The sequence below is a fragment of the Mustela nigripes genome, chromosome 1, assembly GCF_022355385.1.
Source record: "Mustela nigripes isolate SB6536 chromosome 1, MUSNIG.SB6536, whole genome shotgun sequence".
NCBI classification, from domain to species: Eukaryota; Metazoa; Chordata; class Mammalia; order Carnivora; family Mustelidae; genus Mustela; species Mustela nigripes.
Genome location: NC_081557.1, coordinates 171,854,905 through 171,868,629, shown reverse-complemented (window position 1 = coordinate 171,868,629; position 13,725 = coordinate 171,854,905). Strand labels below are relative to the sequence as shown.

Below are 13,725 nucleotides of genomic sequence, written 5' to 3'. Positions count from 1 at the left end.
CAGCTGGCCGTGGCATCCCAACCAAAGTCCATGTTTTGCCAGATTGGTTGAAGCTGTTATTTAATGAATCACTGTAGATTTTCTACTAAACGTCATGCTCTTAATGATCATATTTGACCTCCCTTTCAAAAAAGCTGAGTAATAGCAGAGGATTCTGAAGAGCTCAAGTGTTTATGGTAGAAAGAACAATAAACTGACAGACTCATCACCAGGATTGTTTTCTCTCCCAAAACCCTCATTAACAAGCTGTGTAATCTTGGATAATCACTCTACTTCTCCAGGTTTCAGATTTCTCAATTATGAAATGAGTACGAGTACGATAGTTGCCAACCTTTCTGCGTCACAATGTTACCATGGCAAGCCAGTAAGATAACGGTCACAAAAACACTTTGGAAAGCATGCACTTATACAGAAATGTAAGCGACAGTGATGGACGTATCTATAACGATTACAAGTGAGGCTCAATAATTACTTATTCATAGTACTCTTGGTTCTAATTTGGTGGTGAGTCACCACCACTTGGACAATGAGTCATATGTGAAGAAAGCTTGAGTCAAAATTTCCCATGGAAGGTATCTGGCGGAATATCAGATTCGCCACCTTATTGCGTAGAATACGGTCACCATCTCATTTATAACACTGTCACTAGGTAGTTACTTAATGTTATGCTCCAACCCACAGCTAAATTGTTTCCCACAACTTCCTCTTTGTAAATTAAATCAGTTTTTTAAAAAAATAATTTATCTGAATAAACACTTCATCTCTTGGAATTTATTTCATCCTTGCATTGAAAGCAGAGTCGTCACCCAAGTTAAATTATGGTTTCTACCTAAGTTTTTAAAGAAATCAGTTAAAAAGTCCTCACAGGGGGCGCCTGGATGGCTCTGTGGGTTCAAGTCTCTGCCTTCGGCTCAGATCATGATCCCAGGGTCCTGGGATCGAGCCTTGTGTCAGGCTCTCTGCTCTGAGGGGAGCCTGCTTCCTCCCCTCTCTTTCTCTGCCTGCCTCTCTGCCTACTTGTGATCTCCGTCTGTCGAATAAATAAATAAAATCTTAAAAAAAAAAAAAAGTCCTCACACTATTAGTTAGCTCTTTGAGGATATAAGAAATAGTAATGTTAGTTCCCCTAGATTCCAGCCTCCCTTCAGCAATCTCATGCTTGTCCTTCTGTTCAGTCTCCACAGCTCTCTTCAGGACCTGTGTCTAGGGTGGGAAAAGACACATTCATCTACAAACTGCAGCAGGGACCCACAGTCCCTACCATTTCCCACACTACTGCCAAACCCTAGTGGTACCCAACAGATGGAAGGAAAACAAAGAATTCCATCTCAGAACCTCTCCCGGCTAATTGAGGATAAGAGTAAATATATGTCAGAGCCTGCTTGAAATTAAACTTTTACATATAGAAAATGTTAGTACATCATTTGTGTGGTATATGAACCATATTGAGGAGTCTACTTTAAAAAAAGTGTATGCTAAAGAATTCAGAGACTGCATTTGGAAGTAGAAATTTGGGACTATGACTAGATTCAGTCAAACCTTCCATTTTACTAATGTTATCTAAAATTCTTCATTTATAAATTTATCAGTAACCACTGAATGTAGGGAGGTTTAAATAATAAACAAACAAATGAATAACAGGCATGGTCCCTGCCTGCACAATATTTATAATCAAGTGGGAGATAAAATCAAAAAGAAAGCAAGATAATATGTAATTACATCTTGGGATAAGTTCAGAGAAGAGTGTACTGAAGAGGTTCCTCTTGACTGGATGACCAGAGAAGGCTAATCTGAGGACATGATACTTAAGCTAGAACTGAAGACAAAGTCTAGGCTGAGAAAGGAGTGACAGCAAAAGCCTAAAGGCATGAAAGGGACAGCATATTGAGCAACTATGGAAAGACTTGAGTCAGATTCTAGCGAGGGGAGGAGGAGTAGTGTTAGATCAGTTTCATCAAATATTGATAGGCCTGGTAAAATGTTACATTTCAATATAAATGCAAAGGAAAGCTTTTGAAGGATTTTTAGCAGGGGAGTTAATGGATCAGATTAACTATTTAAAGGGAAGAGGAAAAAACAGAAAGATTAGTTGAGAGGCTACTACAACAGGCCAGGCAAGAAATGTTGGTTGTTGGACTGTAGAGGAGAAAAGTGGATATTAGAGATGTATTTAGAAGGTAAAATGGAAAGGATTTGGCAGTAGACTGAAAATTGGCGCAGTGGAAGACACGAAGGATGGCCCCTAAATGTCTGGCTTCAGCAGGTAGATAGGTGGGGACAAAATTCCAGACTCGGTTCAAGGTCAAAGATGACTCACCAGGTGCCCAAGCATCACTCTCTGCCTTGGGCTGTAAGAGTGGATGAACTACTTTGATTCTACCAGGTGGTACAAATGATGGGTCGAGGTTGATTCTAACCATATCTTTCCCGGTGTGTTTGTTAGCTATCCAAATTGTCTTCTTTTTCCAAGTTGAATAGAAGATCCGATCACCAAAAAGGGACATTGCAAACAAATTGTGCCTAAAAAACAAAACAAACAAACAAACAAAGCAGAAAAATATAAAGAATGGCAGAACATTTGTTCCCAGGCTTATTAACGTTTCACTTCATTTCAATTTATTGACTGAATTTTAATTACCTACCTTTTCGATTATATCCCACTTAGGTTTAGAAGCAGATATTAAGTTTAAAATTTTATTTATTCATAATCTGAATTAATGGGGTATAATTTCTAGCTTCAGATTCATTGTCCCATTCTTTTGCTAATCAGCATTTAAGTGTGATTAAAGTAGAAATAGAGAAGAAAATAGAAATTCTCCAAGAGTGGATTCTGGTTGTATCCATTTCACACTTCACTAGTTTCTGCCTCTTACCACAAGCTGGTGAGTCAGTTACAGGCAAGATAGCATATTAATTGAAACATAATTGCTTTACAAATATAGGACACAGTAATTCCAAAAAGAACAACTATAACCTATAACCAACATGTGCGAACTTATTAGATGCCAAAACTCTGTTAAATGTTTTTATTTGCATTTCTTTACTTAATCTTCACAATAAAATAGTTACTGCTATTATCCCCACATTAAAGGAAACTGAGGGGCACCTGGATGACTCAGATGGATAAGCGTCTGCCTTCAACTCAGGTCAGGATCTTAGAGCCCCACATCAGGTACCCCGCTCAGTAAGAAGTCTGCTTCTCCCTTTCCCACTTCCCCCCGGCCCCAATTTGTGTTTTCTCTCTCAAATAAATAAATAAAATCTTTAAACACACACACACGCACACACACACACACACAGCAAAAAAGGAAACTGAGGAAAAGTCATGTAATCTTCCCAAAGTCACTTGTCCAATAAATGATAAATCTAGGACTTGTACTCATCCAGCCTTTTGGACTTCCAAATCTGTGCTAAGCCATTCTACCAGTTCAGCTGGACAAACTTTAAGTGGCAATTGCTTTAATTTACACTAAAACCCAAACTTACCATGTAAGGTGTTTGCTAAAATGGACTGAACCTCCATCATAATTACAGGAACAAATATAAGAATTGCTTCCTTCTCTGTTGTACTGAATCCAAAAAAGCCGTTTATCAAGCACATCCACTGACACAGCTGTTACTCTTCCTGACGTCTCTAACAGAATCTTCTGTTCCAGGCCATTCAGGTCTGCTCTGTGAAGGCTGCCAGCCACTTCTGAAGACCAAAATATAACCCTGAGAGCAAACACATTATATAGGCATGTAATTGAAGGTAAAGTCACTTAAATGGCCAACTCTCAGTGTGACAGCGGTCCCTGGATAGCCACTCAGGATGAGTTGGACTATTTTGAAGGAAATTCCAATTCAATCAATATTTATTGCCCTGCTATGGAAATTCCATGTAATTTCAAGTTAAAAAAGGAATTAGGCTTCTCTAGTAGGAAATCATGGTAGTCAAGAGCCCCACTTGTAGAGGGAAGCCTGCCTTGGTTCAAATCCAGGCAACCTTCTCAGGGAGGAGGTCCTTCTGAGCTCAAAATGTTGATTCTATGAATTATCATCCAATTTTTATATATATTGCAATGTCTGAAAACAGCAGTTACCTTTCTACTGGATCAATTGCTACATTTGCAGGATAGCTTAAGGCGCTTAAGAGAACTCGGGAATTGTTTCCTTTCATATCTGTTATTGTAATCATTCCTTCCTGTTGATTTGACCAAATAAGTTCTTCATTTATCCAATTTATTGCCATTCCTGAAACATTTTTCTCTATATTGCATACTCTCTGTAAAATCAAATTTCAAAATATTACTATTTTCTCATTCACATCAACATTGTTTTTATCTTTATGTATAAAAGTCTATTCTTTTAAATACTTGTCATTTTTTTGTGCATTCATAAAACTATTTAAATCATGAAATAGTCACAGATACGGTGCCATTGTTTTGATGGAGCAATGTTAACCCTCCCTCATGAATATTTCTGGGCTTTAAAGTGAAAAATTATCCTAGGCTTATTGAAATTAAGCAATCAACCATAATGCATTAACAAATTCAACTATAATAAGAGAGATTTCCATGCTATCTTAAAGACAGTTTATCCATTTACTAATGGAATTTTCCACATTCTCAGCTGAACTCAATTCTAAGCTTTGCCAAAATCTGGCAAGATGCCCTTGACCTTTGTGCACAGACTTCTAAAATAAATCAATTTCTCATTAGAGCCCCACTTTCCTGGCCCCTTCTCTTCCATCAGGCCCCACTTTTTCTACAAGTCTTCAGTGCCTTCATATTGTGACCCTATAGCCCAAAGATCAGAGCCTCTCCTTATGCCCCTTGGGTACCGTTTCCTGCTCTGTAGTGATAAAATGACCAAACAAAAACCTCTTTTACCTCCTAATTCCAGCATGTGCAGGTAAACCGGTCAGTCTTCTTGGGGGGTGGAGGGTGGGAGGTAGGGAGAAACTGATCTGTGTGGTTGCAGATTTCCTTGGTTTATTAATATTCCCACCACAGCTGATTTCTAGCCACTGACACGACATCACTGAACTCAGATTTTGCAGAGATTAGTCTCACAAGCTTCCCCTATTCCTATACCTCATGCAAAGTAATCGAGCCAAGCCATTGAACCAGCTGCCAACATATTAATATATTAGCTCACCCAGGTAAATTGTATTTTTTTAAATATTTTATTTATTTATTTGTTAGAGAGAGAGAGAGAGAACAGGCAGACAGAATGGCAGGCAGAGGCAGAGGAAGAAGCAGGCTCCCCAGTGAGCAGGGAGCTGGATATGGGGCTTGATCATGACCTGAGCCAAAAGCAGGCGCTTAACCAACTGAGCCACCCAGGCATCCCCCAGGTGAATTTTAACAGGTGTTTTTTGTAACACTGTTTTAACCCAAAGGAGAGGGATATAATGGTGGATTTTCGGCACCAGGTCAATCCTTTCCTAATATTTTGACACAAATTCACAAGTATTTAACTTTTTTCCATAGTCTGTGGCAGGAAACTCTCCAGATTTTGAGATTCAAGATTTTCGAAACTATTTTACAGATGGCTGGAGAATAATGAGTAACCATTCTTGTTAAAGGTGACATTAGTAAGTCCCAGAATGTGATAAAAGAAATTAGCACTTAGTGAAGCTTTTAAGAATAACTGAAGGGAGAAAGAGTTGAAGAAAAACAAATGAAACAGTGGGCACTTTGTGCTGGGAATAAACGCTTTAAGTTTCTCCAGTCACGCGTCTCTGTAATCCATCTCTCAGGAATCTAGAGAACATTCCTCCTGGGACTCATTTAAGGGTTCCACCAGTCACAGAGAAAGATCAAAGATCTTTTGTACGTACTTGAAGCAAAATACTTTATATCTGACACCTGCTTTATTATTTTTTTCCCCCAGAGTGCAAACACCTTAAGAATCAAAAAAGGTGGAGCGCCTGGGGGATGGGGGGCTCAGATGGTTGGGCATCTGCCTTTGGCTCAGGTCATGACCCCGGAGTCCTGGGATTGAGCCCCAAGTCAGGCTCCCCGCTCAGAGGGGAGTCTGCTTCTCCCTCTCCCTTTGCCTCTCCCCTTCACTCGTGCTCTCTCTCAAACGGATAATGAATACATAAAATCTTGAAAAAAAAAAAAAAAGAATTAAAAATATTTTCTTCCTAAATATCAGGTGCTTTTTAAAAACCCATGACATTCAACAAATCAGGTTCCGAAACTCAGCACAACTGACATTTGAGGCCAGATAATACTTTGGTGTGGGGGCCATCCTCTATATTTTAGGATGGCTAGTATCCCTGGGCTCTGCCCATTCGATGCTAATAGCACATTCTCTCTCCTTGCCAGCACAGGTGTGATAACCAACAGTCTTTCCAGACTTTCCCAAATGTTCCTGGAGGAGCAAAATTGTCCTCAGCTGAGAACCACTGGAACTGAAAGTAATCATGTAAGTAATCTCTTTTAACCATGAAGTGGTGACCTGACTTAATAAATTTATATAGTTTCAAAATTCCATTGACATCCTGACTCCTTTTGGGGTCTTCTGAGTATCAGTGCCACATTGATGAGTTTGTTCAGTAACATGCCACAGATACAAATTAAACAAATACCTACAAATGTCAGAAATATTTCAATATTTTTTCAAATATTTTCATTCATCTGTTCATTACAAATTAATGATACCATGTTTGTCAACCTATACAAAAATCCCTTAAATGCTTTAGGGTTGTACTTTACCTCTTGCCTTGTCCCATTCAGAAAAACTCTTTGCAGAAGTTTTCTTTCTAGATCTACCCAATAAATTCTTCCCTTATTGTAGTGAAAATCCATGATCACTGATACACCAGCATCTGCCACCAATTGCTCATAATTAGTTCCTTCCAGGTCAATCCTAAAGATACTGTTTCCATGGGAGAAAATTAAGAAGGGTGCAGGACCTGGGTGGGAAGAGAGAAACCAAACTGTATGTTTTCAATATTTCATCTGATTTAGACTAAATATTTCCCCATGGCAACCAATACAAGTAGGTTTGATTTTTAATTCCTGGTTTTGTATTTTCAGTAAAGAAGATTATATGAAGAAAATGTTCCTGTGGATGTTCTCCATTAATTTCACAAATCATCTTCTTCACAAATGGATTGTAAGAAATGAACATTGTCAAGGAAATGTTCAGGAAAAAAGAACTATTTGAAGAGAAAACCACGTTCTACTCTCACCTGTAAAATGCCATTTTATATGAAAAAAGAAGCCACCTCCTAAACTCTGTTTTGGATAAGCTCTGGATGAATATAAATTTTAATTATGCAAAATGGAAATAATATTACAGATATTATCATTTTGGAAATGGGACCCACCTCCTCTTCTTACCTTATGAACAGAACTTCAGGGTAATGACAGAGAAGATAGGGGAAACAAAGGGCTTTTTTTTTTACGATTTTATTTATTTATTTGAGAGAGTGAGATCATGAGCAGGAAGGAAGGGTAGAGGGAGCAGGGAGCTGAGCAGGGAGCTCAATGCAGGACTCGATCCCAGGACCCAGAGATCATGACCCAAGCTGAAGGCAGACATCCAACAGACTAGGCCACCCAGGTGCCCGAAAACAAGAGGTCTTAAGCGGAAGCAAGGAACACACCCTGTGAATGCTCTGAAGTGTGTTGTCCCTGTTAGCATTGCCATATAAAACACAGGCTGCCCAGTCAAGTTTGAGTTGCATATATATTGCACGGGACATACTTACGCCAAAAAATTATTTCACTATTTACCTGAAATTCAAATTTAACTAGTTGCCCTATATTTTTATTTCTCAATTGGGGTGGTGGATCTCCCTGGATTTTTGATTCCTGCAGGATGGAGCCCTGAACCCTAACCCTATCGTCTCCTGTTCCAGGCGATGGCCACCTTCCCACTTGGACTCCCGAGTCGTCAACACCTGCTGGGGAATGCGATACTTCTCTTTGGAAACCGCGGCACCAGTGATTAGCTGACTCTGCACAGAGCTTGCCTTAGATGCTTAAGGAGAAGAGCTTTGTCTCCTGCAGCCCGGTTAAATGCCTTGGTCTCTTCTGCCTGAGCTCCTCCCACTGTGCCTTTAAAAAACTGTGGAAACTCTGGGATGAGTGGGCCACTGGAGATGAATGCTATCATAGTCTAGCTTCCCCACTAGGTTTACATTATTCTGTTTTCACATTAGCTTTTAATACCTTAATGTGACATAGTAAATGTGTTTATTGTTCTAAGGATTAAATGAAATGATGGATTAACCTCCTCTTACTCAGGGATTATGTTCAACAGTCAGAAGACATTAACTCCACTTTAGAGGATATCAGAATAGATACAAGAGGAAGGAAGAAGTGCAAGATCCTGAGAGTTTGAAACCGATGCCAGCATGAGTGTCCAAGTGAATTAGCTCCATCACTCTTCTTGTATCTTTCCTGTGATAGAAGATCCTTGCGCAGATATGGAGGACAGCCCATTTTCTTTTTTCTTTTTTTTTAAGATTTTATTTGTTTACTTGACAGAGAGAGACCACAAGTAAGCAAAGAGGCAGGCAGAGAGAGGGGGAAGCAGGCTCCCTGCTGAGCAGAGAGCCGGACACAGGGCTCGATCCCAGGACCCTGAATCATGACCTGAGCTGAAGGCAGAGGCTTAACCCACTGAGCCACCCAGGCACCCCAAGGAAAGCCCATTTTCTATTCCCACTCCAGCTGTATGTACCAGAGGTACCATAGAAGAAATGGGAAGGGCACTGAACTGAGAGCTGAGAGGCCTTGTTTCTAGTATTGGCACCACAGCTTCCCTACACATCTCACAAGACCTCCCTGCCCACGTCAGAGAATTACTGGGGAAGAAATAAAATTATTTATTTATTTATTTATTTTTAAAGATTTTATTTATTTATTTGACAGACAGAGATCACAAGTAGGCAGTGAGGCAGGCAGAGAGAGAGGAGGAAGCAGGCTCCCTGCTGAGCAGAAAGCCTGATGCAGGGCTCAACCCCAGGACCCTAGGATCATGATCTGAGCCAAAGGCAGAGGATTTAACCCACTGAGCCACCGAGGCACCCCTAAAATTTTGTGGGTTTTTTTAAGAATTTATTTATTTTGAGAGAGAGAGAGAGAGCATGAACGAAGGGGAGGAACTAAGCAAGGTGCCCAATGTGAGGCTTGATCCCAGGATCCTGGGATCATGACCTGAACCAAAGGCAGATGCCTAACTGACTGAGCCACCCAGGGGTCCCAGAAATAAAATTTTAGATGGGAAAGTATTTTATTAATTGTGGAGCGCCACATAAGTATAATTTGCCATTGTTGATTCCTAAAACCGAGGTCTCACTACATAGTCTTGTGCCACTATTCAGGTTTGAACCCTGGGATGAAAATGTTGGTTATAACTCATTTCTCCCAAAACAATGTGTCCTAGAGGAGAGGAAGGCATACAATAGACACCCTAAACTGAGAGCAACTGATCTGTCAGCCTGTAGATTTAGCACTAGAAATCATTTCTTTGAAATGTGTGTCATAATTCTCTATAAACTGAATAAATGTGCCCGTATTATTAATTTTATACTGCACTGATAACATTGATAAGACCAATAAAACTTTTTATTCATTAAAAATATTTTTTAAATTGGTGGGGGAGCACCTGGGTGGCTTGGTCATTAAGCGTCTGTCTTCAACTCAGATCATGATCCAGGGTCCTGGGATCGAGCCCCATATCAGGCTCCCTGCTCAGTGGGGAGCCTGCTTCTCCCTCTCCCACTCCCCTTGCTTATATTCCCTCTCCCCCTGTCTCTCTCTCTGTGTCAAATAAATAAATAAATAAAATCTTAAAAAAATAAATAAAAGGGGCGCCTGGGTGGCTCAGTGGGTTAAAGCCTCTGCCTTCGGCTCAGGTCATGATCCCAGGGTCCTGGGATCGAGCCCCGCATCGGGCTCTCTGCTCAGCAGGGAGCCTGCTTCCTCCTCTCTCTCTGCCTGCCTCTCTTCCTACTTGTGATCTCTGTCAAATAAATAAATAAAATCTTTAAAAAAAAAAATAAATAAATAAATAAATAAATAAATAAAAGTATTACAAAATGGGGACACCTGGCTGACTTCATCAGAAGATCATGTGACTCTTCATCTCGGAGTCATGAGTTTGAGCCCCAAATTGGGTATAGAAGTTAAATACAACTTTTAAAAAAATAAATAAAAGTATTACTAAATGGGAGGTTTCCAACTTTTAAAAAACAAAAAAGGGAGAGAAAGAAAAGGCACTCTAAACATTTTAGACAGACTGTAACATAATGCTTTGTACATAATCAATACTCAAAATTTTTTAATAAATAAAGAAATGATTGTGTTTTGCTTATTTGTCTGGCTTCAACCATAAGAACAAAGCTGAAGACACCAGCAGATACTACAGATTCATAAAATCAGAGTCAATCCTACAGTTATTATACTAATAGCAGTAATAATAATAATAATGATAGCAACAAATTTTCACATCCTGATCTCATTTATGCTTAAGAGAACACCATGGACTAGACAGGCCAGATATTACAATGAATAAATCAAAGAGAAAAGAAAAATCTGGGGCGCCTGGGTGGCTCAGTGGGTCAAGCCTCTGCCTTCGGCTCAGGTCATGATTCAGGGTCCTGGGATCGAGCCCCGTGTATGGCTCTCTGCTCAGCAGGGAGCCTGCTTCCCCCTCTCTCTCTGCCTGCCTCTCTGCCTACTTGTGGTCTCTCTCTGTCAAATAAATAGACAAAATCTTTAAAAAAAAATGAAAAGAAAAATCTGAAGAATACCTAGATCCCTAAAACACCAACCATAACATTAACTTTAGTAACTTTTCAAAAAATAGAAAATATTTATTAATATTTATTATTATTAATTAATATTTATTAAATTACTTATTATTTATTTATTATTTATTATTTATTAAATTTATTAAATTAAGTATGAATTAACTAATGAATATTCTCTTCAGATTTTTCCAATTCACTGGTGAATCATGGCATCCAGGGTTTATCATAGTCTCTTAGAACTGAAAGGACCCTATATATTACGTAATATTACGTAATTCAGTGTTCCCCAAAATTGTTGAAAGGAATCACACAGGGTGCTGTGAGTGTGTGTGGGTCTTTTTGCAGATCCCCTCCCTTGAGATTCCAATTCAGTAGGGCTAGGCTGAGGGCTAGCAATCTGTGTTTTCTTTTTTTTTTTTAAAGATTTTATTTATTTATTTGACAGAGAGAAATCACAAGTAGATGGAGAGGCAGGCAGAGAGAGAGAGAGGGAAGCAGGCTCCCTGCTGAGCAGAGAGCCCGACGCGGGACTCGATCCCAGGACCCTGAGATCATGACCTGAGCCGAAGGCAGCGGCTTAACCCACTGAGCCACCCAGGCGCCCCGCAATCTGTGTTTTTAATAGACACTCCAGATGATTCTTACACTTGGTAAATTGGAAATCATAGATCTAGTTCAGATGAGGAAATTCAGTGATGTTTCCCAAGGACCCACCACTGGTTGGTGGTTGAGTTGGAATTAGCAGCCGAATATTGCCCTTTCTTCTGCCTTGGTCTGAGTTAATCTTCATTTTACTTATGTAACTGATTTTATTTTATTTTTATTTCTTAAAAGATTTTATTTATTTATTTATTTATTTGAGAGAGAGAGTGAGCGAGAGAGCACAAGCAGAGGGACAGGGGAGGGGGTGGAGGAACAGAGGGAGAAAGAGAAGCAGACTCCCCACTGAGTAGGGAGCCCCATGCGGGACCCAATCCCAGGACCCAGGATCATGATCAGAGCCAAAGGCAGATGCTTAACTGACTGAGCCACCCAGGCACCCCATGTAACTTCTCTCAAAACACTGTTCATTTCTTTTCCTACACTGTTGGCATCATTTTGTCAGCCCAGGGCCTGGTAAGTATCTGTAGACTTGAAATGTAATACAGTTTTTTTAAAGAATGAAAGACTTTGAGAATCAGGGTTGGTGGAATAGTCATTCTATACTACCACTGGAAATGATAAATCAGTTAAGGTTTTTCAGACCTGTCAGTGACTCTGTACACATCAGTGTGTGGTACAATCCATGGATTTGAATGTCAGCAGGGTATGCATGTTTGAACAGCTAAACTTGCCCCTGTCAAAATCTGTGCCGTTTATTTTGGGTGCCATTCAGCACAAGGGAAGTGCATAGAAAAGCAAACATCATTTCTAAGGAATACAAACCCAAAGACAGCAAACAGATCACAGCAAACCAATCAGAACCTCTGACTACCCAACCTTGGGGATTCGTAAAGGATCTGCGGAAATTAGGAAGGAGGACAGAATGTTTGGAGCACACTGATGACTTTTATTAGTGACTCCAAGAACTGGTTCAGAGGTCAGTTAGGACAAGCAGGTTTTGATTGAAGTGGGCAGCAGAAACAGAGTATTTCTTTTTTTTTTTTTTTAAGATTTTATTTATTTACTTGAGAGAGAGACAGTGAGAGAGAGCATGAACGAGGAGAAGGTCAGAGAGAGAAGCAGACTCCCCGTGGAGCTGGGAGTCCGATGTGGGACTCAATCCCGGGACTCCAGGATCATGACCTGAGCCGAAGGCAGTCGTCCAACCAACTGAGCCACCCAGGTGTCCCAAGAAACAGAGTATTTCAAAGAGGCACCTCATCAGAGGCTCTGAACTGGTGGGAGTGGCCTCACAGAGGTCAATAAAAGAAGATAGCAAAGGTCCCATCCTGGGGGCAAAGACGCACAGGACCTAGATAACACAGAAACATCCTGCAACCTGATTAACAGCAAATCCTTGTCGTCTCTCAAGACAGCATGGTGCCCTGCTCTCCCCACCACTGGTATCCAGCTCTAAATCTGGAGATAGACTGAAAGTTCACAGGACAGACAGTGAAAAGGGAGCTCTGGACCTTCAGGATTCAACACCACCTTGGAAAAAGAATGTAGATTTAAACTGACACACCTGGGGCACCTGGGTGGCTCAGTCAGTTAAGTGTCTGCCTTTAGCTGAGGTCATAATCCCAGGGTCCTGGGATCAAGTGCCATCGGGCTCCCTGCTGAGCAGGGAGCTTCTCCTGCTTCTCCTGCTCCCTCTGCTCTTGTCCCAACTTGTGCTCTCTCTGTCAAATAAATAAAATCTTAAAAAATAAATAAATAAACTGATAGACCTGATGGAAGAAAGCTTCATGCTTCCTCTTACTGCTCCCCCCATAAACTCCTGATAAAAGTCATTTATTACTGCCTCTCAAGGGGCTGACTTGAGTAGTAACTTGGGTTTTAAGAAGGCAGGACGTTTTATTTCACTCTAAAAGTCCATCTCTATCTCCTGGCTTTTTGATTTTGTTGTTGTTGTTGTTTTTTTTAATTACCGTACTTGAAAGGGCACATATTTAATTTGAGAGCAATCATAGCTTTCTTCTCAGCGTATTCATTACTGTCAACATTCAAGGCAGGTGAGAGAGACACCAAGTGACCCAGAAATAATACATCCGGAAAGGGGAGCCAGAGAGGTGAATTTAAATCTTAATTCTGTAAGACAAGCTCTGGGGCTCAATTTTGCTTCCTGGAATACCTGAGTGAAGTTTGCCACGTAGTCCCAGAGTGGTGGTGGACATGTGTCATCTAACGCAGAAAGTAGCCTCTACCTAACCCTCAGCCTGATTCGTGTCATCAAGCTTAAGAGGTCCACTTCCAGGTTCTCAGGATACTGAGACTAGAAGGTTCTAAAAAATTGTTTTGTTTCTTTTCAATAGGACTTCTCA

The 13,725-nt window shown here is 40.4% G+C and overlaps 1 protein-coding gene across 1 annotated transcript in view; it reads right to left on the bottom strand.

Annotated features, from left to right (window-relative positions):
* Positions 1 to 13,725, bottom strand: part of EGF (epidermal growth factor) — a 97,757-nt gene that overhangs the window by 68,583 nt on the left and 15,449 nt on the right. The window contains exons 2-5 of the mRNA XM_059377287.1: positions 6,708 to 6,907; positions 4,083 to 4,264; positions 3,487 to 3,714; positions 2,318 to 2,520 (exon numbers count right to left, since the gene is read on the bottom strand). Coding sequence (XP_059233270.1) covers positions 2,318 to 2,520; positions 3,487 to 3,714; positions 4,083 to 4,264; positions 6,708 to 6,907 — 813 coding nt within the window. The remainder of the gene's footprint in view (positions 1 to 2,317; positions 2,521 to 3,486; positions 3,715 to 4,082; positions 4,265 to 6,707; positions 6,908 to 13,725) is intronic.